Below are 22,444 nucleotides of genomic sequence, written 5' to 3'. Positions count from 1 at the left end.
CTTTAGTGTCCCCGCGGCCCGGTCCTCGACCTGGCCTCCACCCCTAGGAAGCAGCCCGTGACAGCTGACTAACACCCAGGAACCTATTTTACTGCTAGGTAACAAGGGCATAGGGTGAAAAACTCTGCCCATTGTTTCTCTCCGGCGCCCGGGATCGAAACCGGGACCACAGGATCACAAGTCCAGTGTGCTGTCCGCTCGGCCGACCGGCTCCCAAACTTCTCCCGAGCACCAAGCTCGGGAGCAGGTGTTGCTGCACGGGAACCGACGACGGGAAGTCCAAGAAGGACCCAGGGAACGTCTACCGTTGGTGCTACCAGGGTGACTGGTAGAGGATCGCCCGGGAGAGGCGTCCGGTGTTTCAACTGTGAGGGGCGAGGACACTTTGCAAGGGAGTGTGGTCGCCCCAAGAACGGCGGGAACGTGGCTTTCGCGAGAGTAGGAAGCGAAGAAGCCAATGATACCTCAGGTGATATGCCGGTGATGAGGGTGAAGAGGATTCACCCCTTTGTGTGTGAGGGGACGATAAAGATAAGAGGAGCTGATCCTGTACCAGCAAGGATGCTGAGGGACACGGGATCCGACTTCACCCTTGTTAGTGAATCCCTCTTCCCCGAGGACCACAGAAGTTCCAGTACAGGAGTAGCCCTGATAAGAACGCTGGAGGGGCAGGTGAAGATGCCCCTTCATAGTAGTAGGCATCCATCAGTCTCAGAAGACTATGGAGTTGCGCTCTGGTTGGCGGTCTGGAATGGCCTCACCAGGGCGCAAAGCCAGGGTAGGTTGATTCGGGGGAGAAGCTGTTACCCAGGCAGCAGGTTCCCCCTCTCCACGGCGCTGAAAGTCTTCAATGGAAAGGCATACCCCAATACGATAAAGAGACTCTTCATAAAGAGACTTAATTCAGACTGTGGTTGTCAGACTCTCGTGGTAGGGGTGTGTGCTTCACTGCCCAGGATGGAAGCTCAGGTGATCCTAGAGAACAACTCCCGTGGGGGATGTGTTCTCCAGAAATGATTAAGGGCGAAGAGCGTACAGAGCCCTATCGACATAGCAGCACGACGGACGCCAGCGGTGACCCGACGGAAACTGCGAGAGTGGCATTTCCGGTATGCGCGGTGACGTCGAGACAGGGTATCAGGGAAGATGAGGTGAGCGGATCCAGTCATGCCGAAGAAAACTTGCCGGGTGACCTGGGGCTCAATCGTCTGTTCCGAGAGGAGGCCAGAGGGCAAGTACCAGGTGAAGAAGGGTTGGATAGGAGTATCCAAGTCATCCTCACCAGCCCTCTAGGTATTGACAGCGCCCATCTAGGTGAGCTGCAAATGGAAGAGTTTCCAGAGCGGGAGGTGGAAGGAAGTCTCGCCGGACCCGAGTCGCCGACTCACTTCTTCTTGGAGAAGGGAGTGCTAATGAGGCAGTGGAGACCAGTGGGAGAAGAAGTGGGTGGCGATATGCTGAGAGTGAGGCGACAGGTGGTGGTGCCGGTGCAGTACAGAGGCGCGGTGCTAAAGCTTGCTCACTCAGTTGATCTCGCGGGACACTTGGGAGTGACCAAGACCTTAAATCGGCTTCGGGATCATTTTTTTGGCCAGGAATAGACGCGGATGTCCATAAATTCTGCAGCCACCCAAATGTGCTCACCTATTTGTGCTTCCGGGGGTTGAGCTCTGGCTCTTTGGTCCCGCCTCTCAACTGTCAATCAACTGGTGTACAGGTTCCTGAGCCTATTGGGCTCTATCATATCTACACTTGAAACTGTGTATGGAGTCAGCCCCCACCACATCACTGCCTAATGCATTCCATTTGTTAACTACTCTGACACTAAAAAAATTCTTTCTAATATCTCTGTGGCTCATTTGGGCACTCAGTTTCCACCTGTGTCCCCTAGTGCGTGTGCCCCCTTGTGTTAAATAGCCCGTCTTTATCTACCCTGTCAATTCCTCTGACAATCTGGTATGTGGTGATCATATCCCCCTAACTCTAATATCCCCCCCCCCTCAGCCCGGGTACTCGTCTGGTGGCAAACCTTTGACCTTTTTCCAGTTTGGTCTTATGCTTGACTAGATATGGACTCCATGCTGGGGCTGCATACTCAAGGATTGGTCTGACATAGGTGGCATACAAAGTTCTGAATGATTCCTTGCACAAGTGTCTAAATGCCGTTTTTATGTTAGCCAACCTGGCATATGATGGTGATGTTATCCTCTTGATATGGGCTTCAAGGGACAGGTCTGGCGTGATATCAACCCCCCAGGTCTTTCTCTCTCTCTCTGACTCGTGTAGAATTTCATCTCCTAAATGATACCTTGTAACTGGCCTCCTGCTCCCTACACCTATCTTCATTACATTACATTTGCTTGGGTTAAACTCTAACAACCATTTGTTCGACCATTCCTTTAGTTTGTCTAGATATTCTTGAAGCCTCAAGCAGTCCTCCCTCTGTCTTAATCCTTCTCATAATTTTCGCATCGTCAGCAAACATTGAGAGGAATGAGTCTATAACCTCCGGGAGATCGTTCACGAATATCAGAAACAGGATAGGACCGAGTACAGAGCCCTGTGGGACTCCACAGGTGACTTAACGCAAATCTGAGGTCTCACCACTCACTGTAACTCTCTGCTTCCTATTGCTTAGGTGGCCACTGGCGGCCACCACTGTGGTGGGGGCCGCCAATGTGACTGTGGCGGTGGTGGCCGCCGCCAGTGTGACTGTGGTGGCCGCCGCCAGTGTGACTGTGGTGGCCGCCGCCAGTGTGACTGTGGTGGCCGCCGCCAGTGTGACTGTGGTGGCCGCCGCCAGTGTGACTGTGGTGGCCGCCGCCAGTGTGACTGTGGTGGCCGCCGCCAGTGTGACTGTGGTGGCCGCCGCCAGTGTGACTGTGGTGGCCGCCGCCAGTGTGACTGTGGTGGCCGCCGCCAGTGTGACTGTGGTGGCCGCCGCCAGTGTGACTGTGGTGGCCGCCGCCAGTGTGACTGTGGTGGCCGCCGCCAGTGTGACTGTGGTGGCCGCCGCCAGTGTGACTGTGGTGGCCGCCGCCAGTGTGACTGTGGTGGCCGCCGCCAGTGTGACTGTGGTGGCCGCCGCCAGTGTGACTGTGGTGGCCGCCGCCAGTGTGACTGTGGTGGCCGCCGCCAGTGTGACTGTGGTGGCCGCCGCCAGTGTGACTGTGGTGGCCGCCGCCAGTGTGACTGTGGTGGCCGCCGCCAGTGTGACTGTGGTGGCCGCCGCCAGTGTGACTGTGGTGGCCGCCGCCAGTGTGACTGTGGTGGCCGCCGCCAGTGTGACTGTGGTGGCCGCCGCCAGTGTGACTGTGGTGGCCGCCGCCAGTGTGACTGTGGTGGCCGCCGCCAGTGTGACTGTGGTGGCCGCCGCCAGTGTGACTGTGGTGGCCGCCGCCAGTGTGACTGTGGTGGCCGCCGCCAGTGTGACTGTGGTGGCCGCCGCCAGTGTGACTGTGGTGGCCGCCGCCAGTGTGACTGTGGTGGCCGCCGCCAGTGTGACTGTGGTGGCCGCCGCCAGTGTGACTGTGGTGGCCGCCGCCAGTGTGACTGTGGTGGCCGCCGCCAGTGTGACTGTGGTGGCCGCCGCCAGTGTGACTGTGGTGGCCGCCGCCAGTGTGACTGTGGTGGCCGCCGCCAGTGTGACTGTGGTGGCCGCCGCCAGTGTGACTGTGGTGGCCGCCGCCAGTGTGACTGTGGTGGCCGCCGCCAGTGTGACTGTGGTGGCCGCCGCCAGTGTGACTGTGGTGGCCGCCGCCAGTGTGACTGTGGTGGCCGCCGCCAGTGTGACTGTGGTGGCCGCCGCCAGTGTGACTGTGGTGGCCGCCGCCAGTGTGACTGTGGTGGCCGCCGCCAGTGTGACTGTGGTGGTGGTGGTGGTGGTGGTGGCCGCCGCCAGTGTGACTGTGGTGGTGGTGGTGGTGGCCGCCGCCAGTGTGACTGTGTTGGTGGTGGTGGCCGCCGCCAGTGTGACTGTGGTGGTGGTGGTGGCCGCCAGTGTGACTGTGGTGGTGGTGGCCGCCAGTGTGACTGTGGTGGTGGTGGTGGCCGCCAGTGTGACTGTGGTGGTGGTGGTGGTGGCCGCCAGTGTGACTGTGGTGGTGGTGGTGGTGGCCGCCAGTGTGACTGTGGTGGTGGTGGTGGTGGCCGCCAGTGTGACTGTGGTGGTGGTGGTGGTGGCCGCCAGTGTGACTGTGGTGGTGGTGGTGGCCGCCAGTGTGACTGTGGTGGTGGTGGTGGCCGCCGCCAGTGTGACTGTGGTGGTGGTGGCCGCCAGTGTGACTGTGGTGGTGGTGGTGGCCGCCAGTGTGACTGTGGTGGTGGTGGTGGCCGCCAGTGTGACTGTGGTGGTGGTGGCCGCCAGTGTGACTGTGGTGGTGGTGGCCGCCGCCAGTGTGACTGTGGTGGTGGTGGCCGCCGCCAGTGTGACTGTGGTGGTGGTGGTGGCCGCCGCCAGTGTGACTGTGGTGGTGGTGGTGGCCGCCGCCAGTGTGACTGTGGTGGTGGTGGTGGTGGCCGCCGCCAGTGTGACTGTGGTGGTGGTGGTGGTGGCCGCCAGTGTGACTGTGGTGGTGGTGGTGGCCGCCAGTGTGACTGTGGTGGTGGTGGTGGCCGCCAGTGTGACTGTGGTGGTGGTGGTGGCCGCCAGTGTGACTGTGGTGGTGGTGGTGGCCGCCAGTGTGACTGTGGTGGTGGTGGCCGCCGCCAGTGTGACTGTGGTGGTGGTGGTGGCCGCCGCCAGTGTGACTGTGGTGGTGGTGGTGGCCGCCGCCAGTGTGACTGTGGTGGTGGTGGCCGCCGCCAGTGTGACTGTGGTGGTGGTGGCCGCCGCCAGTGTGACTGTGGTGGTGGTGGCCGCCGCCAGTGTGACTGTGGTGGTGGTGGCCGCCGCCAGTGTGACTGTGGTGGTGGTGGTGGTGGCCGCCGCCAGTGTGACTGTGGTGGTGGTGGTGGTGGCCGCCAGTGTGACTGTGGTGGTGGTGGTGGTGGTGGCCGCCAGTGTGACTGTGGTGGTGGTGGCCGCCGCCAGTGTGACTGTGGTGGTGGTGGCCGCCGCCAGTGTGACTGTGGTGGTGGTGGTGGTGGCCGCCAGTGTGACTGTGGTGGTGGTGGTGGCCGCCGCCAGTGTGACTGTGGTGGTGGTGGCCGCCGCCAGTGTGACTGTGGTGGTGGTGGCCGCCGCCAGTGTGACTGTGGTGGTGGTGGTGGTGGCCGCCAGTGTGACTGTGGTGGTGGTGGCCGCCGCCAGTGTGACTGTGGTGGTGGTGGCCGCCGCCAGTGTGACTGTGGTGGTGGTGGTGGTGGCCGCCAGTGTGACTGTGGTGGTGGTGGTGGCCGCCGCCAGTGTGACTGTGGTGGTGGTGGTGGCCGCCGCCAGTGTGACTGTGGTGGTGGTGGTGGTGGCCGCCAGTGTGACTGTGGTGGTTGTGGTGGCCGCCGCCAGTGTGACTGTGGTGGTGGTGGTGGCCGCCAGTGTGACTGTGGTGGTGGTGGCCGCCGCCAGTGTGACTGTGGTGGTGGTGGCCGCCGCCAGTGTGACTGTGGTGGTGGTGGCCGCCGCCAGTGTGACTGTGGTGGTGGTGGCCGCCGCCAGTGTGACTGTGGTGGTGGTGGTGGCCGCCGCCAGTGTGACTGTGGTGGTGGTGGTGGCCGCCGCCAGTGTGACTGTGGTGGTGGTGGTGGCCGCCGCCAGTGTGACTGTGGTGGTGGTGGCCGCCAGTGTGACTGTGGTGGTGGCCGCCAGTGTGACTGTGGTGGTGGTGGTGGCCGCCGCCAGTGTGACTGTGGTGGTGGTGGTGGTGGCCGCCAGTGTGACTGTGGTGGTGGTGGCCGCCGCCAGTGTGACTGTGGTGGTGGTGGTGGTGGCCGCCGCCAGTGTGACTGTGGTGGTGGTGGTGGCCGCCGCCAGTGTGACTGTAGTGGTGGTGGTGGCCGCCAGTGTGACTGTGGTGGTGGTGGTGGTGGCCGCCAGTGTGACTGTGGTGGTGGTGGTGGTGGCCGCCAGTGTGACTGTGGTGGTGGTGGTGGTGGCCGCCAGTGTGACTGTGGTGGTGGTGGTGGCCGCCAGTGTGACTGTGGTGGTGGTGGCCGCCGCCAGTGTGACTGTGGTGGTGGTGGCCGCCGCCAGTGTGACTGTGGTGGTGGTGGTGGCCGCCAGTGTGACTGTGGTGGTGGTGGTGGCCGCCAGTGTGACTGTGGTGGTGGTGGTGGTGGCCAACAGTGTGACTGTGGTGGTGGTGGTGGTGGCCGCCAGTGTGACTGTGGTGGTGGTGGCCGCCGCCAGTGTGACTGTGGTGGTGGTGGTGGCCGCCGCCAGTGTGACTGTGGTGGTGGTGGCCGCCAGTGTGACTGTGGTGGTGGTGGTGGCCGCCAGTGTGACTGTGGTGGTGGTGGTGGCCGCCAGTGTGACTGTGGTGGTGGTGGCCGCCAGTGTGACTGTGGTGGTGGTGGCCGCCGCCAGTGTGACTGTGGTGGTGGTGGCCGCCGCCAGTGTGACTGTGGTGGTGGTGGTGGTGGCCGCCGCCAGTGTGACTGTGGTGGTGGTGGTGGTGGCCGCCGCCAGTGTGACTGTGGTGGTGGTGGTGGTGGCCGCCAGTGTGACTGTGGTGGTGGGTGGTGGCCGCCAGTTGTGACTGTGGTGGTGGTGGTGGCCGCCAGTGTGACTGTGGTGGTGGTGGTGGCCGCCAGTGTGACTGTGGTGGTGGTGGTGGCCGCCAGTGTGACTGTGGTGGTGGTGGTGGCCGCCGCCAGTGTGACTGTGGTGGTGGTGGTGGCCGCCGCCAGTGTGACTGTGGTGGTGGTGGCCGCCGCCAGTGTGACTGTGGTGGTGGTGGCCGCCGCCAGTGTGACTGTGGTGGTGGTGGCCGCCGCCAGTGTGACTGTGGTGGTGGTGGCCGCCGCCAGTGTGACTGTGGTGGTGACGCGCCAGTGTGACTGTGGTGGTGGTGGTGGTGGCCGCCAGTGTGACTGTGGTGGTGGTGGTGGCCGCCAGTGTGACTGTGGTGGTGGTGGCCGCCGCCAGTGTGACTGTGGTGGGGTGGTGGTGGCCGCCAGTGTGACTGTGGTGGTGGTGGTGGTGGCCGCCAGTGTGACTGTGGTGGTGGTGGTGGGCCGCCGCCAGTGTGGACTGTGGTGGTGGTGGCCTGGCCGCCAGTGTGACTGTGGTGGTGGTGGCCGTCCGCCAGTGTGACTGTGGTGGTGGTGGTGGCCGCCAGTGTGACTGTGTGGTGGTGGTGCCGCCGCCAGTGTGACTGTGGTGGTGGTGGTGCCGCCGCCAGTGTGACTGTGGTGGTGGTGGTGGTGGCCGCCAGTGTGACTGTGGTGGTGGTGGTGGCCGCCGCCAGTGTGACTGTGGTGGTGGTGGTGGCCGCCGCCAGTGTGACTGTGGTGGTGGTGGTGGTGGCCGCCAGTGTGACTGTGGTGGTGGTGGTGGCCGCCGCCAGTGTGACTGTGGTGGTGGTGGTGGCCGCCAGTGTGACTGTGGTGGTGGTGGCCGCCGCCAGTGTGACTGTGGTGGTGGTGGCCGCCGCCAGTGTGACTGTGGTGGTGGTGGTGGCCGCCGCCAGTGTGACTGTGGTGGTGGTGGCCGCCGCCAGTGTGACTGTGGTGGTGGTGGTGGCCGCCGCCAGTGTGACTGTGGTGGTGGTGGTGGCCGCCGCCAGTGTGACTGTGGTGGTGGTGGTGGCCGCCGCCAGTGTGACTGTGGTGGTGGTGGTGGCCGCCGCCAGTGTGACTGTGGTGGTGGTGGTGGTGGCCGCCAGTGTGACTGTGGTGGTGGCCGCCAGTGTGACTGTGGTGGTGGTGGTGGCCGCCGCCAGTGTGACTGTGGTGGTGGTGGTGGTGGCCGCCAGTGTGACTGTGTGGTGGTGGCCGCCGCCAGTGTGACTGTGGTGGTGGGGTGGCCGCCGCCAGTGTGACTGTGGTGGTGGTGGGCCGCCGCCAGTGTGACTGTGGTGGTGGTGGTGGTGGCGCCAGTGTGACTGTGGTGGTGGTGGTGGGTGGCCGCCAGTGTGACTGTGGTGGTGGTGGTGGCCGCCAGTGTGACTGTGGTGGTGGTGGTGGCCGCCAGTGTGACTGTGGTGGTGGTGGTGGTGGCCGCCAGTGTGACTGTGGTGGTGGTGGTGGTGGCCGCCAGTGTGACTGTGGTGGTGGTGGTGGTGGCCGCCAGTGTGACTGTGGTGGTGGTGGTGGCCGCCAGTGTGACTGTGGTGGTGGTGGTAGTCGCCAGTGTGACTGTGGTGGTGGTGGTGGCCGCCGCCAGTGTGACTGTGGTGGTGGTGGTGGCCGCCGCCAGTGTGACTGTGGTGGTGGTGGTGGCCGCCGCCAGTGTGACTGTGGTGGTGGTGGTGGCCGCCGCCAGTGTGACTGTGGTGGTGGTGGCCGCCGCCAGTGTGACTGTGGTGGTGGTGGCCGCCGCCAGTGTGACTGTGGTGGTGGTGGCCGCCGCCAGTGTGACTGTGGTGGTGGTGGTGGCCGCCGCCAGTGTGACTGTGGTGGTGGTGGTGGCCGCCGCCAGTGTGACTGTGGTGGTGGCCGCCGCCAGTGTGACTGTGGTGGTGGCCGCCGCCAGTGTGACTGTGGTGGTGGTGGCCGCCGCCAGTGTGACTGTGGTGGTGGTGGTGGTGGCCGCCGCCAGTGTGACTGTGGTGGTGGTGGTGGTGGCCGCCGCCAGTGTGACTGTGGTGGTGGTGGTGGTGGCCGCCGCCAGTGTGACTGTGGTGGTGGTGGCCGCCGCCAGTGTGACTGTGGTGGTGGTGGCCGCCGCCAGTGTGACTGTGGTGGTGGTGGTGGTGGCCGCCGCCAGTGTGACTGTGGTGGTGGTGGTGGCGGCCGCCAGTGTGACTGTGGTGGTGGTGGTGGCCGCCGCCAGTGTGACTGTGGTGGTGGTGGTGGCCGCCGCCAGTGTGACTGTGGTGGTGGTGGTGGCCGCCGCCAGTGTGACTGTGGTGGTGGTGGTGGCCGCCGCCAGTGTGACTGTGGTGGTGGTGGTGGCCGCCGCCAGTGTGACTGTGGTGGTGGTGGTGGCCGCCGCCAGTGTGACTGTGGTGGTGGTGGTGGCCGCCGCCAGTGTGACTGTGGTGGTGGTGGTGGCCGCCGCCAGTGTGACTGTGGTGGTGGTGGCGGTGGCCGCCAGTGTGACTGTGGTGGTGGTGGCCGCCGCCAGTGTGACTGTGGTGGTGGTGGCCGCTGCCAGTGTGACTGTGGTGGTGGTGGTGGCCGCCAGTGTGACTGTGGTGGTGGTGGCCGCCGCCAGTGTGACTGTGGTGGTGGCCGCCGCCAGTGTGACTGTGGTGGTGGTGGCCGCCGCCAGTGTGACTGTGGTGGTGGTGGTGGCCGCCGCCAGTGTGACTGTGGTGGTGGTGGCCGCCGCCACCACCACAGCTGACAGTGTGGTGACAGTTGTTCTGCTCATGTTACAGCTACAAGAAGGCCAGTAGGAGGGCGGGGAACACAGAGCTAGACCTGACCTCCCCAGTCACTGATAGATAAGTACATGACACTGGAGTCACTAAAGTGATATTCTAAAGTTGCTTCTACCCTTGACTCTCCCCCCCCCCCTCCCCCTGTCTCTCCCTCCCTCTCTCTCCCCCATTCATATTCAGTCTCCTCTCACAGTGTATTTCTTTAGTCGTTTTGGTAAAAATTATATTCTTTCTTTTCCTGGTTATATCATCATTGTGTCGCCATGTTTCCTGTGGTGGGTCTGTCTCCAGCCTCAGAAGCCGTCCCATTATTCCCACTCACATATATATCGCCGCGTCTTTTCCTCCCAGAAAATTATTATAAAGTTTAAACTTGCAGGACTTCTCAATATTTGAATAATATGTTAGTATCTCTCCAGAGATTTTAGGCAAAATGAACGAAGTAGAATACATTAAAATGAGTCATTGTTAGTGAGGTAAAAAGTGAGGCTGGGACACACATGTTCCTTATAGCTACAACCAGGAACCACCTTATAGCTACAACCAGGAACCACCTTATAGCTACAACCAGGAACCACCTTATACCTACAACCAGGAACCACCTTATAGCTACAACCAGGAACCACCTTATAGCTACAACCAAGAACCACCTTATAGCTACAACCAGGAACCACCTTATAGCTACAACCAGGAACCACCTTATAGCTACAACCAGGAACCACCTTATACCTACAACCAGGAACCACCTTATACCTACAATCAGGAACCACCTTATACCTACAACCAGGAACCACCTTATAGCTACAACCAGGAACCACCTTATGGCTACAACCAGGAACCACCTTATACCTACAACCAGGAACCACCTTATACCTACAATCAGGAACCACCTTATACCTACAACCAGGAACCACCTTATAGCTACAACCAGGAACCACCTTATGGCTACAACCAGGAACCACCTTATACCTACAACCAGGAACCACCTTATACCTACAACCAGGAACCACCTTATACCTACAACCAGGAACCACCTTATGGCTACAACCAGGAACCACCTTATAGCTACAACCAGGAACCACCTTATGGCTACAACCAGGAACCACCTTATAGCTACAACCAGGAACCACCTTATAGCTACAACCAGGAACCACCTTATAGCTACAACCAGGAACCACCTTATACCTACAAGCAGGGACCACCTTATACCTACAACCAGGAACCACCTTATACCTACAAGCAGGGACCACCTTATACCTACAACCAGGAACCACCTTATACCTACAAGCAGGGACCACCTTATACCTACAAGCAGGGACCACCTTATACCTACAACCAGGAACCACCTTATACCTACAAGCAGGAACCACCTTATACCTACAACCAGGAACCACCTTATACCTACAAGCAGGGACCACCTTATAGCTACAACCAGGAACCACCTTATGGCTACAACCAGGAACCACCTTATACCTACAACCAGGAACCACCTTATACCTACAAGCAGGAACCACCTTATGGCTACAACCAGGAACCACCTTATACCTACAACCAGGAACCACCTTATACCTACAAGCAGGAACCACCTTATGGCTACAACCAGGAACCACCTTATACCTACAACCAGGAACCACCTTATACCTACAACCAGGAACCACCTTATAGCTACAACCAGGAACCACCTTATACCTACAACCAGGAACCACCTTATACCTACAAGCAGGAACCACCTTATACCTACAAGCACGAACCACCTTATACCTACAAGCAGGAACCACCTTATACCTACAACCAGGAACCACCTATAGCTACAACCAGGAACCACCTTATAGCTACAACCAGGAACCACCTTATACCTACAAGCAGGAACCACCTTATACCTACAACCAGGAACCACCTTATAGCTACAACCAGGAACCACCTTATAGCTACAACCAGGAACCACCTTATAGCTACAACCAGGAACCACCTTATACCTACAAGCAGGAACCACCTTATACCTACAAGCAGGAACCACCTTATACCTACAACCAGGAACCACCTTATAGCTACAAGCAGGAACCACCTTATACCTACAACCAGGAACCACCTTATAGCTACAACCAGGAACCACCTTATAGCTACAACCAGGAACCACCTTATACCTACAACCAGGAACCACCTTATAGCTACAACCAGGAACCACCTTATAGCTACAACCAGGAACCACCTTATACCTACAACCAGGAACCACCTTATAGCTACAACCAGGAACCACCTTATAGCTACAACCAGGAACCACCTTATACCTACAACCAGGAACCACCTTATAGCTACAACCAGGAACCACCTTATAGCTACAACCAGGAACCACCTTATAGCTACAACCAGGAACCACCTTATACCTACAACCAGGAACCACCTTATAGCTACAACCAGGAACCACCTTATAGCTACAACCAGGAACCACCTTATACCTACAACCAGGAACCACCTTATAGCTACAACCAGGAACCACCTTATAGCTACAACCAGGAACCACCTTATAGCTACAACCAGGAACCACCTTATACCTACAACCAGGAACCACCTTATAGCTACAACCAGGAACCACCTTATACCTACAACCAGGAACCACCTTATAGCTACAACCAGGAACCACCTTATAGCTACAACCAGGAACCACCTTATACCTACAACCAGGAACCACCTTATAGCTACAACCAGGAACCACCTTATACCTACAACCAGGAACCACCTTATAGCTACAACCAGGAACCACCTTATAGCTACAACCAGGAACCACCTTATACCTACAACCAGGAACCACCTTATAGCTACAACCAGGAACCACCTTATACCTACAACCAGGAACCACCTTATACCTACAACCAGGAACCACCTTATACCTACAACCAGGAACCACCTTATACCTACAACCAGGAACCACCTTATACCTACAACCAGGAACCACCTTATACCTACAAGCAGGAACCACCTTATACCTACAACCAGGAACCACCTTATACCTACAAGCAGGAACCACCTTATACCTACAACCAGGAACCACCTTATACCTACAAGCAGGAACCACCTTATACCTACAACCAGGAACCACCTTATACCTACAACCAGGAACCACCTTATACCTACAACCAGGAACCACCTTATACCTACAACCAGGAACCACCTTATAGCTACAACCATGAACCACCTTATACCTACAACCAGGAACCACCTTATACCTACAACCAGGAACCACCTTATACCTACAACCAGGAACCACCTTATAGCTACAACCAGGAACCACCTTATAGCTACAACCAGGAACCACCTTATACCTACAACCAGGAACCACCTTATAGCTACAACCAGGAACCACCTTATACCTACAACCAGGAACCACCTTATACCTACAACCAGGAACCACCTTATACCTACAACCAGGAACCACCTTATACCTACAACCAGGAACCACCTTATAGCTACAACCAGGAACCACCTTATACCTACAACCAGGAACCACCTTATACCTACAACCAGGAACCACCTTATACGTCATAAAAGACGCAGCAGCTCTCGCTAGACAAATGCTCGAGGAACACACACAAATACTTGATTCTGCAACTGACGAGAGGAAGGAGAGAATTATTAATGGAAAGCGCCAAGCCATTACAACTGTATAGCATTAGGAAGGGATGAGGATAATGATTTGGGATGGGACGGAGGGAAGGAATGGTTCCTTCCTTGATGCTCAGCCCCCCCCCCCCCGCCTTCCTACTCACAGGGAGGAGGAGGGGGGGGGGAGGGACTGAACGAAGATACACACACACAAACCGCACTGGCGTGATATATCAAATGAACAAATCCACAAGGGTCGTGATGAGGGTTCGAACCTACGCCCGGTATGATCTCAGATGCGCCTTAGTCAACTGCGCCACGACATGGTTTTTGATTTGTTATTTGTGAATTTGAAGGAAGATATGATTGAGCAGGTTTAATATAGTTTCTTTTATAGCATTAGGTCAAAAATAACATTTTCCCAGGTTGGATCTTTATCTATCGCTTGAGGAAGTCTTCACATACTTCCCGAAACTCTTCTGCCTTGAATATATTATCACCTTAGTAAAAGCTGAAATATTATCATAGTGGAACGTGGAGAGAAACGTGAGAACTCTAGTCTACCAAGGAATCCAACCCACGCATCAGCATGAGTTATGAGGAAAGGCTGCGGGAAATGCACCATACAACACTGGAAGACAGAAGAGTAAGGGGGGGGGATATGATCACAACCTACAAAATCCTCAGGGGAATCGACCGGGTAAACAAGGACAAACTATTCAACACTGGTGGGACGCGAACAAGGGGACACGGGTGGTAACTGAGTACCCACATGAGCCACAGGGACGTAAGAAGGAACTTTTTCAGTGTCAGAGTAGTTAACGGATGGAATGCATTAGGCAGTGATGTGGTGGAGGCTGACTCCATACACAGTTTCAAGTGTAGATATGATAGAGCCCAATAGGCTCAGGAACCTGTACACCAGTTGATTGACAGTTGAGAGGCGGGACCAAAGAGCCAAAGCTCAACCCCCGCAAGCACAAATAGGTGAGTACGCATCTTAGAGGCGATTCCAGCGGCCAGGATTCATTTATGTCTCCCTTTACGAAACCCGTACATCATTTATCAATCACAGCGACTCAGTTTACTTTTATTAAACTATTTGTTATGGGCTACTGGTCCCTAACAGGGGCCTGACAGCTGAGTGGACAGCGCTTCAGATTCGTAGTCCTGAGGTTCCGGGTTCGATCCCCGGTGGAGGCGGAAACAAATGGGCAGAGTTTCTTTCATCCTGATCCTCCTGTTACCTAGCAGTAAACAGGTACCTAGGAGTTAGACAGCTGCTACGGGCTGCTTCCTGGGGGGATGTAACTAAAAGGAGGCCTGGGTCGAGAACCGGGCCGCGGGGACGCTAAGCCCCGAAATCACCTCAAGATAGATGGTTGGACGGTCGGGGATTGAACGCCGACCTGCATGAAGCGAGACCGTCGTTCTACCGTCCAGCCCCTGCAGAATATTACAAACTCCAGAAACTATCTGATCAGAGACAAGTGATCTTAATATATTTAATACATACAGTCAGAACAGCGGGTGTTCTGACTGTATGTATTAAGGACGGGGGGGGGGGGGAAGGAATGGTGCCCAACTACTTGGACGACCGGGGATTGAACGCCGACCTGGACGGTAATACAGCGGCGGTCTCGCTTCATGCAGTTCGGCGTTCAATCCCCGACCGTCCAAGTGGTTGGGCGCCATTCCTTTCCCCCGTCCCATCCCAAATCCTGACCCCTTCCAAGTGCTATATTGTCGTGATGGCTTGGCGCTTTCCCCTGATAATTCTCTCCCCCTAACCACCCCCCCCCCCTCGCCCGTCAGAACCAGCACCGAGGCCTATACAGTGTACTCACAGGACGGTGACGTCATAGCAGGACCCCCGCCCCCCCCCCCCCCCTCCAGCACCCGTGGCATAAGTCGATAGTGTACTATTGTGCACTACTCTAATGGGGCAAATAATAGGAAAATTAGTGTAATACAGTTCTGTGAAATTAATATGTAATGAGAAGTGAAAATAACACAATGGGAGGGGATTATGAACTTTAAATAATGGAAAGAACATGTAATGGGGGCCATGGAAAACTAACAATGGAGCTATGGAATTTAATAGAAATAAACATGTAAAGGAAGCAATAATGGGGATATAATGGCGTGCTGAAATTCATTTTTGTAATGGGATTTCAACTTACAGGATCAAAATAATACAAAAATATGCACGAGGACAAAGTTGTATCACACAAACTATTGTAATGGAAATATTAATGTGCTGGGAAACAACGAACACACCACCACAATTATTATGGAAGACAACTAACACACCAATATTGTGAGTACACACTGTGGCGGGTCTCGACCCCTGATCACCGTGGCTGGTGGACTCCCGGGAGTAGCTGGGTGGCACCCTCCGCTCAGAGCTCCTGGCTGGTGGACTCCCTGGAGTAGCTGGGTGGCACCCTCCGCTCAGAGCTCCTGGCTGGTGGCCTCCCGGGAGTAGCTGGGTGGCACCCTCCGCTCAGAGCTCCTGGCTGATGGGGCCCTAGCTGCTCCCCCTCCCGTGGGTGCCCTCACAGCTCATAGTCACGGCAACTCTTCGGTGCAAAATTACGAATGAAGAGAGGTAGGTGCTAATTTAAGAATATTTTATTATCATCAATTACTATGACCAGTTTTGTACTGTTTCTGATGACTTACCGCGAAGAATTAAGTAATTTGTGGAGTGTTATATTGAGATAATTCCCAGTATGATTTTTCCTCCTCCTCCATGAAGCACTTATTCTCGGCGGTTTTAAACTTTATATTAAAGTTAAAAATCAATGAATTATATCTAGTTATTGATTAAACACAATCTAAGATGGCAATCACTAATAAAGGCAGATTGCAGACAGTTTTATCAAGTGTTCGGCAAAAGAATAATGACGGGGAATATGTGGCGGCTGACGCAATCATCCCTTTACATGTTCTAGAACTTCTAGACTTACAATTACTAGACTATTAGTATGGTTAGTAAAGTTAGTGTCTTGACACAACGTATTTACCTTAGTGTGTCAAGGGTTAGTATTTGGGGAGTCGGAAACTGTCCCACCACACGTCACGGACCCACCCCCCTCGTCACCGACCCACCCCCTCGTCACCGACCCACCCCCTCGTCACCGACCCACCCCCCTCGTCACCGTCCCCCCCCCCCCCCTCGTCACCGACCCACCCCCCTCGTCACCGACCCACCCCCCTCGTCACCGACCCACCCCCCTCGTCACCGACCCACCCCCCCCTCGTCACCGACCCCCCCCCCCCTCGTTACTGACCCCCCCCCACACGTCACCGACCCACCCCCCTCGTCACCGACCCACCCCCCTCGTCACCGACCCACCCCCTCGTCACTGACCCACCCCCTCGTCACCGACCCCCCCCCCCCTCGTCACCGACCCCCCCCCCCCTCGTCACCGACCCACCCCCCCTCGTCACCGACCCCCCCCCCCCCCCTCGTCACCGACCCACCCCCTCGTCACCGACCCACCCCCCTCGTCACCGACCCCCCCCCCTCGTCACCGACCCACCCCTCGTCACCGACCCCCCCCCCCACCCCCTCGTCACCAACCCATCAGGGCACAAGACAGTTAACGGGACCATAATTACCCAACAGCCTCGCTTAGCGGTGTAAGTAATGGTCACCAGCAGAGCGAGAAGCCCTGAGAAAGGAGGTGGTATATTCAGACTCCAGCGGCCACCTCACATAAAACTCCAGCCTCCATAACTCTTACTTACTTTCTTATGAGGAAAGATCTACCCTCCCTGAACCCATGTTGTTGGTTTGTCACAAGTCCCTTCTCTCCAGATGTGTTACTTGATTTTTTCTTGCGATCTTCTCCCTCACCTTGATGATATACAAGTTATGGACACTGGCCTGTAGTTCAGTGCCTCTTGTCTGTCACCCCTTTTTGCATATTGAGACTACATTAACCCTCTTACATATTTCTGGTAGGTCCCCTGTCTCCAGTGACCTACTATACACTGTGGAGAGTGGCAAACAAAGGCTTCTGCCCACTCTTTCAATACTCATGGTGAGTTTCTATCCGAACTAACAGCCTTTCTCACATCCAGATAAAACAGATGCCTCTTGACCTCATCTCTTGTAATATAAAACCCTTCCAAGGCCACCCGGTTTACTGCCACCTCTCCTAGCACAGCGACTTCACCTCGTTCTATTGTGAAGACCTCCTGGAACCTCTTGTAGAGTTCTTCACACACCTCTTTGGCATTCTCCATGTACCTGTCCTCACCTGTTCTAAGTTTCACCACCTGTTCTTTCACTGTTTTCCTCCTGATGTGCCTGTGGAGTAGCTTTGTTTCGGTCATGGCTTTATTTGCTATATCATTTTCATACTTTTTCTCTGCTTCTCTTCTCACACTAACATACTCGTTCCTGGTTCTCTGGTAACTCTCTGCTTTAGGGCGTTCTATTATTTCGGAAGTTCCTCCACGCCCTTTTGTTCAGTTCCTTTGCTTCCATACATGCGCTAATAAACCATGGAGTCTTCTTTTGCTTCTCAGTTTTTTTGGGGTCCCGGATAAACCTGGTTACAGCCTCCTGACACTTTTGGGTGACATAGTCCATCATGTCTTGTACGGACTTAGTTCCGTGTTCTGTGTCCCATGGTATATCCCTTAGGAATTTTCTCATCTCATAATTTCCCTTTCGGTATCCTAGCACTTTGTTTCCTAGTTCTTTTTTTTTGGGGGGGGGAGGGAGCTAGCTTTACCATATACTCAAAGATCAATATACTGTGATCATTCATTCCCAAGGGGGCTTCCAACTTAACTTCCCTTATTTCCCACTCATTTAGGGTAAATATCAGATCAAGCATGGCTGGTTCATCTTCCCCTCTCATTCTTGTCGGTCCCTTGATGTGTTGATTTAGAAAGTTTCTTGTTGCCACGTCCAGCAGCTTAGCTCTCCATATATCTGGTCCTCCATGTGGTTCTCTGTTCTCCCAATCTATCTTCCCATGGTTTAAGTCTCCAATGATTAGTAGTCTGGATCTATTCCTGCTAATGCCAGAAACTCCTCTCTCTAGTATATTAATGGTGGCCATGGTGTTTGTCATTTTCCTGTCTGGGTTTTCTATCATTTGGTCGGATTTTATATATGACTACTACTACAAGTTTTTGTGCTCCAATTTATATGATACTTATTATGTAGTCACTGAAACCTTCACAGCCCTCAATAACCTTCTCGTCAAACTCCATATTTTTCTTATCAGCAGAGCTACACTGCCACCACCTCGTCCTTCTCTCTCTTTCCTCACTAAATAGTAGTCCTGCAGAAACACTGCATTTATTATGGTTTTTGTTGGCTTTGTTTCTGTGAGTGCTATTATGTCTGGGTTTTCTTCTAGTGCCCATTTTCCAAGTTCACTTGTTTTATTTGTAATCCTATCTATGTTGGTGTACATTGCCTTGAAGCTCTTTCTTCTGTTCATTCTCATGTCCTCTTCGAAGTGAGTGTTCTGCTGGTGGATGAAGCTGTTCCATAGGTGCAAAGATTTATGAGGTGGTTAACAGGGGTCTCAGTGGATACTATGGGAAGGGGTGAGGGGTCATGGGAAAGAAGGACAGGGAGGGTATGGGCTTAGGAGGGAGAGGGACATGATGGATATGGGGTGAGGTGGGGGACAGTGAAGGAATGAGATGAAGGGAGAGGGGGACAGGGATGAAAATGGGAAGGGGGGAGGCAGGGAACAGGGTGTATGAGATGAGGGGACAGGGAGGGTTGCCTGAGCACTTGAGTGGGGGCAGGAGAGGGTTTGGGGTAGGGAGGGCTTCTATGCGGAGGAGGGTGGTGGTGTTGTCTTCCCCTCTGGTGTTGCTGGGATGATGGTTGTAGGTTTCCCCCTGCCATCTGGGATTATTGTGTTGGGGGCTGTGATTTCCTGTTTTTTTCCTCTCAAATTGTGCTTCTTCCTTGCCTCTGTGTCCATGGCTCTCTCGTCCTTCATCATGTCCCTCTGGAGGAATACTTTTTTGTATTCTCTCACACATTGCAGTTGGCTCTTCCTTGCTAGAATATTCTCCTTCATGATCTCGTTTACAAACATTGTCTTCATCAGGCGGTCTCTATCTTTGTTGTACCAGCCTAACCTGAAAACCTTCTCAATGCTTTGGTCAGCCCCTTCCATCTTTAACTCTATTAGAATTTCATTCACTGCCTCTCTGTCCTAACCATTCCATTCTGAGTGCGCGTGAATGGGCGTGTGTGCATGCATGTGAATGCCACAAACTCCCTCCTCTCCGTTGGTCACAGAATAAACAACGAAATCACAGACAAGACGGGGGGGGGGGGGGGGGTGAGTTTTTGGAGTGCATAGACGAACCCTCTGAGCAACTTCACCGATTGCGTCTTTCAACCTTAACTGCACAGCCGGGTGTATTTACTTCCTTTAGTCCCCATGGTGCAGTGGTAAAACATTCGACCGGCGCTTCGGCCTGGGTTCAAACCCTGGTCGGGGATGATGGACTGGGTGCCAATCCTTAACTGTAGCCAATGTTCACCCAGCAGTGAAAGGGTACCCGATTATTAAACGATTTGGCGGATCGTATTCCGTTGGAAAAAAGTAGGATTAAGGACCTGGCAGAAACACTATGCGTGCTAGTGGCTTTACAAGAATGTAAGAACTCTTGTATATATAAATAAAAGCAAAAACCTAATATAGAGATGGAGGGAGTACAGCAATTCCGTTGTTAGAAGCCATCTTGGAAGGTTACTGATGGCAGTATTATGCCTCACACAATGTACACACACACACACACACACACACACACACACACACACACACACACACGAGGTCAGGTCAACGGTCGACCCAGGATTAGTGAAAGACTCCTGGCATCACGACCCGCATCACCACGGATGAACCTCCAGCGACCCATTAAACGGGCGCTGCAGAATAGCCGATCACTAATTGGCTAGTGCTAGAGACAAAAGCTGAAGCTCACTAAAGCATGCTTTGTGTATTGGGTCAAATATTCCAGCATTGGGAAGTCAGTCATAGCAGATGTGTGTGATTTGTTTGTTGTCACTCATTAGACAACACATCGTCAAAGTTCTTACGTCGAAAAAATTAGTTGCAACATCGTCCTTCAGGGTAAATAAGATGTAAATAGCTGGAATCCTGTGTTAGTGAAATTTCATCAAATTAAGCAGAGTGACTGCAAGAGATACCACAATGGACGTACAGAGGCAACTGGACTGTTGAAAAGTGTACCACTGTTATCGTGTTTTATCTGTAATCTGTATAGCGAGATACACAAGTGTTCTGTGAACGTTGTGTGAGAACCACAAGTGTCACCACAGAGAATCTAAGAGTAAAAAGCTTAAAACAAAAGTCAGAAGGAAGAACCAAAACTGTAGATGTCACTGTTTTTCTCTCTCAAACTAGTTTTTAGCTGCCAAACGCCACCCACGTGGTACTCGACCAACAGCAGCACCTCCAACTGTTAGAGTCGCTGCTAACCTACTACTACACATTTTTTTATCAATATAAGAAAATGTACAAAACAGTCAACAAGTAAAGGACAACATATGGATACAAACAATCGTGCCAACACATGAACAATACAACAAAAACTATGAAACATACGTAATGTACACACAAGGAGGCACAGGAAAGCGTACATTACACAAGCAATACAAAATTACAAACAACATGTGATATAGAATACTGACATTACACAACATGGATAAGACATAAGTAATACAAACAACAATAACATAAGGACAACCGCCTCATAACATAAAGGGGTGAAAAACATAATACTAGTCCGGGCATCCCGATCCCTCACACAGAGGAGTAAAACCGGACACAAAATGCAGATGCCAAATACAAAGGAGCAGGAAACCCACAGAATAACATAAATACAGTCTCCGTGGTGTAGTGGTAAGACACTCGCCTGGCGTTCTGCGAGCGCTATGTCATGGGTTCGTATCCTGGCCGGGGAGGATTTACTGGGCGCAATTCCTTAACTGTAGCCTCTGTTTAACGCAACAGTAAAATGTGTACTTGGATGAAAAAACGATTCTTCGCGGCAGGGGATCGTATTCCAGGGACCATAGGATTAAGGACTTGCCCGAAACGCTACGCGTACTAGTGGCTGTACAAGAATGTAACAACTCTTGTATATATCTCAAAAAAAAAAAAAAATAGCATAAAATATGTACAAAGAATAAAATATGTACAAAGCAGAATAAATAAGCACCCATACACACACAACCCATGTTACAAACACATGGAACAACAGCACACACAACCCACAACCTCACTACCACACATCAACATGCCCGCTACCCCAACATACGGGCGCGTGCAAGGCAAACCAAACCAAAACACACCAACCAAGCAGATGCCCACGTAGTAGCCAGGAAAAGCAGTCACATCCACACACACACACACACCCATACCAAACCGAACCCGAAGGCAACGAGTAGAACAAGCACACAAGCACAGGAGCAACCGCAACACAAACAATACACACACAACTCGCCCAGCCCTCGGCGAGAGGCCCCACGGAAGGGGTAGGGGCCCAAGGGGAACCCAATCAGAAAAACCTTCAACCATGAGCCAAGAACCCGGTCCTAACCACCCCACTCTCCGCAACATGAAGACTACCCAACCCCACTTGAGACCAACACCCCCCCCCCCTAACAAACGACGCCCCCACCTACCTAAAAGCATCCCCAAGGAAATATGCATCAGTAAACCAACCGCAAAAGGCCGCCGGAAAGGTGCACCACAACCACCACCAGGTGTACTGCATGGACCCCCGCAAAAAGCCCATAACCCGTGCAACCTCATAACCCTCCCTCCTGCCAACCTACACACAAAACACACAATCTGTGACAAGAAGACAAAGTATTCCGAACCTTCCAAGAACCCCTTGGAAAGGACATAAACCGCAGAAAATCACCCCTAAACCCCAGCCCACAAAACGCCTCCAATACACCCTGAAACCAATCAACCAAACCACGCAACTGCTTGGAAAAATAAAAGACATGCATCTGCGATTCAGGTAACCCACAGTGCAAGCACTCCGCAGAGGCGCACAACCCCAGCATGCACAACCGTTCATTCGTCGCTAATGACAAATGTAAAACATGGAAAATCAACTCCTGCTGCTATAGTGCTAAAAATCGTCACCCCCCCCCCCCAAAGCCGCCCACACCCAATTCCAACACGGGAACAAGGCCTCCATCCGAGGACGGACACGACAGAACAACACCCCATACACCGCTCGACATGAAAGAGACATGAAGCCAGGACTGTGGCAGAGAGCCCAAAGAACGTCCACCGCCCAAGAGAACACAGGAGAGGTATACTAAACCACCTCCCGACAACTCCCTAAATCCACCAAGAAGCTAAACCTAACCGAGCAAT

The 22,444-nt window shown here is 54.4% G+C and overlaps 1 protein-coding gene across 1 annotated transcript; it reads left to right on the top strand.

Moving 5' to 3' along the window:
• The first annotated feature begins 561 nt into the window (after positions 1 to 561).
• LOC138357067 (cuticle collagen bli-1-like) lies at positions 562 to 12,968 on the top strand. The gene is made up of 4 exons (XM_069313613.1): positions 562 to 778; positions 922 to 1,492; positions 9,939 to 11,144; positions 11,234 to 12,968. The coding sequence occupies exons 1-4, from the start codon at positions 562 to 564 to the stop codon at positions 12,966 to 12,968; spliced, it is 3,729 nt and encodes a 1,242-aa protein (XP_069169714.1).
• The last annotated feature ends 9,476 nt before the right edge of the window (positions 12,969 to 22,444 follow it).

The sequence above is a fragment of the Procambarus clarkii genome, chromosome 75 (genome assembly GCF_040958095.1).
Source record: "Procambarus clarkii isolate CNS0578487 chromosome 75, FALCON_Pclarkii_2.0, whole genome shotgun sequence".
Lineage (NCBI taxonomy): Eukaryota > Metazoa > Arthropoda > Malacostraca > Decapoda > Cambaridae > Procambarus > Procambarus clarkii.
Note: the sequence above shows the minus strand (reverse complement) of the source record. Positions and strands in the feature narration are given on the sequence as shown.

Bases quoted from the DNA above. Each gene is read 5' to 3' on its own strand.
- LOC138357067 (XM_069313613.1), top strand. From the start codon at position 562: ATGCTGAGGGACACGGGATCCGACTTCACCCTTGTTAGTGAATCCCTC. The intron at 779-921 runs GTAGGTTGATTC...TGTGGTTGTCAG, and splicing joins CACCAGGGCGCAAAGCCAGG to ACTCTCGTGGTAGGGGTGTG. The intron at 1,493-9,938 runs GTACAGAGGCGC...TGTTCCTTATAG, and splicing joins CAGGTGGTGGTGCCGGTGCA to CTACAACCAGGAACCACCTT.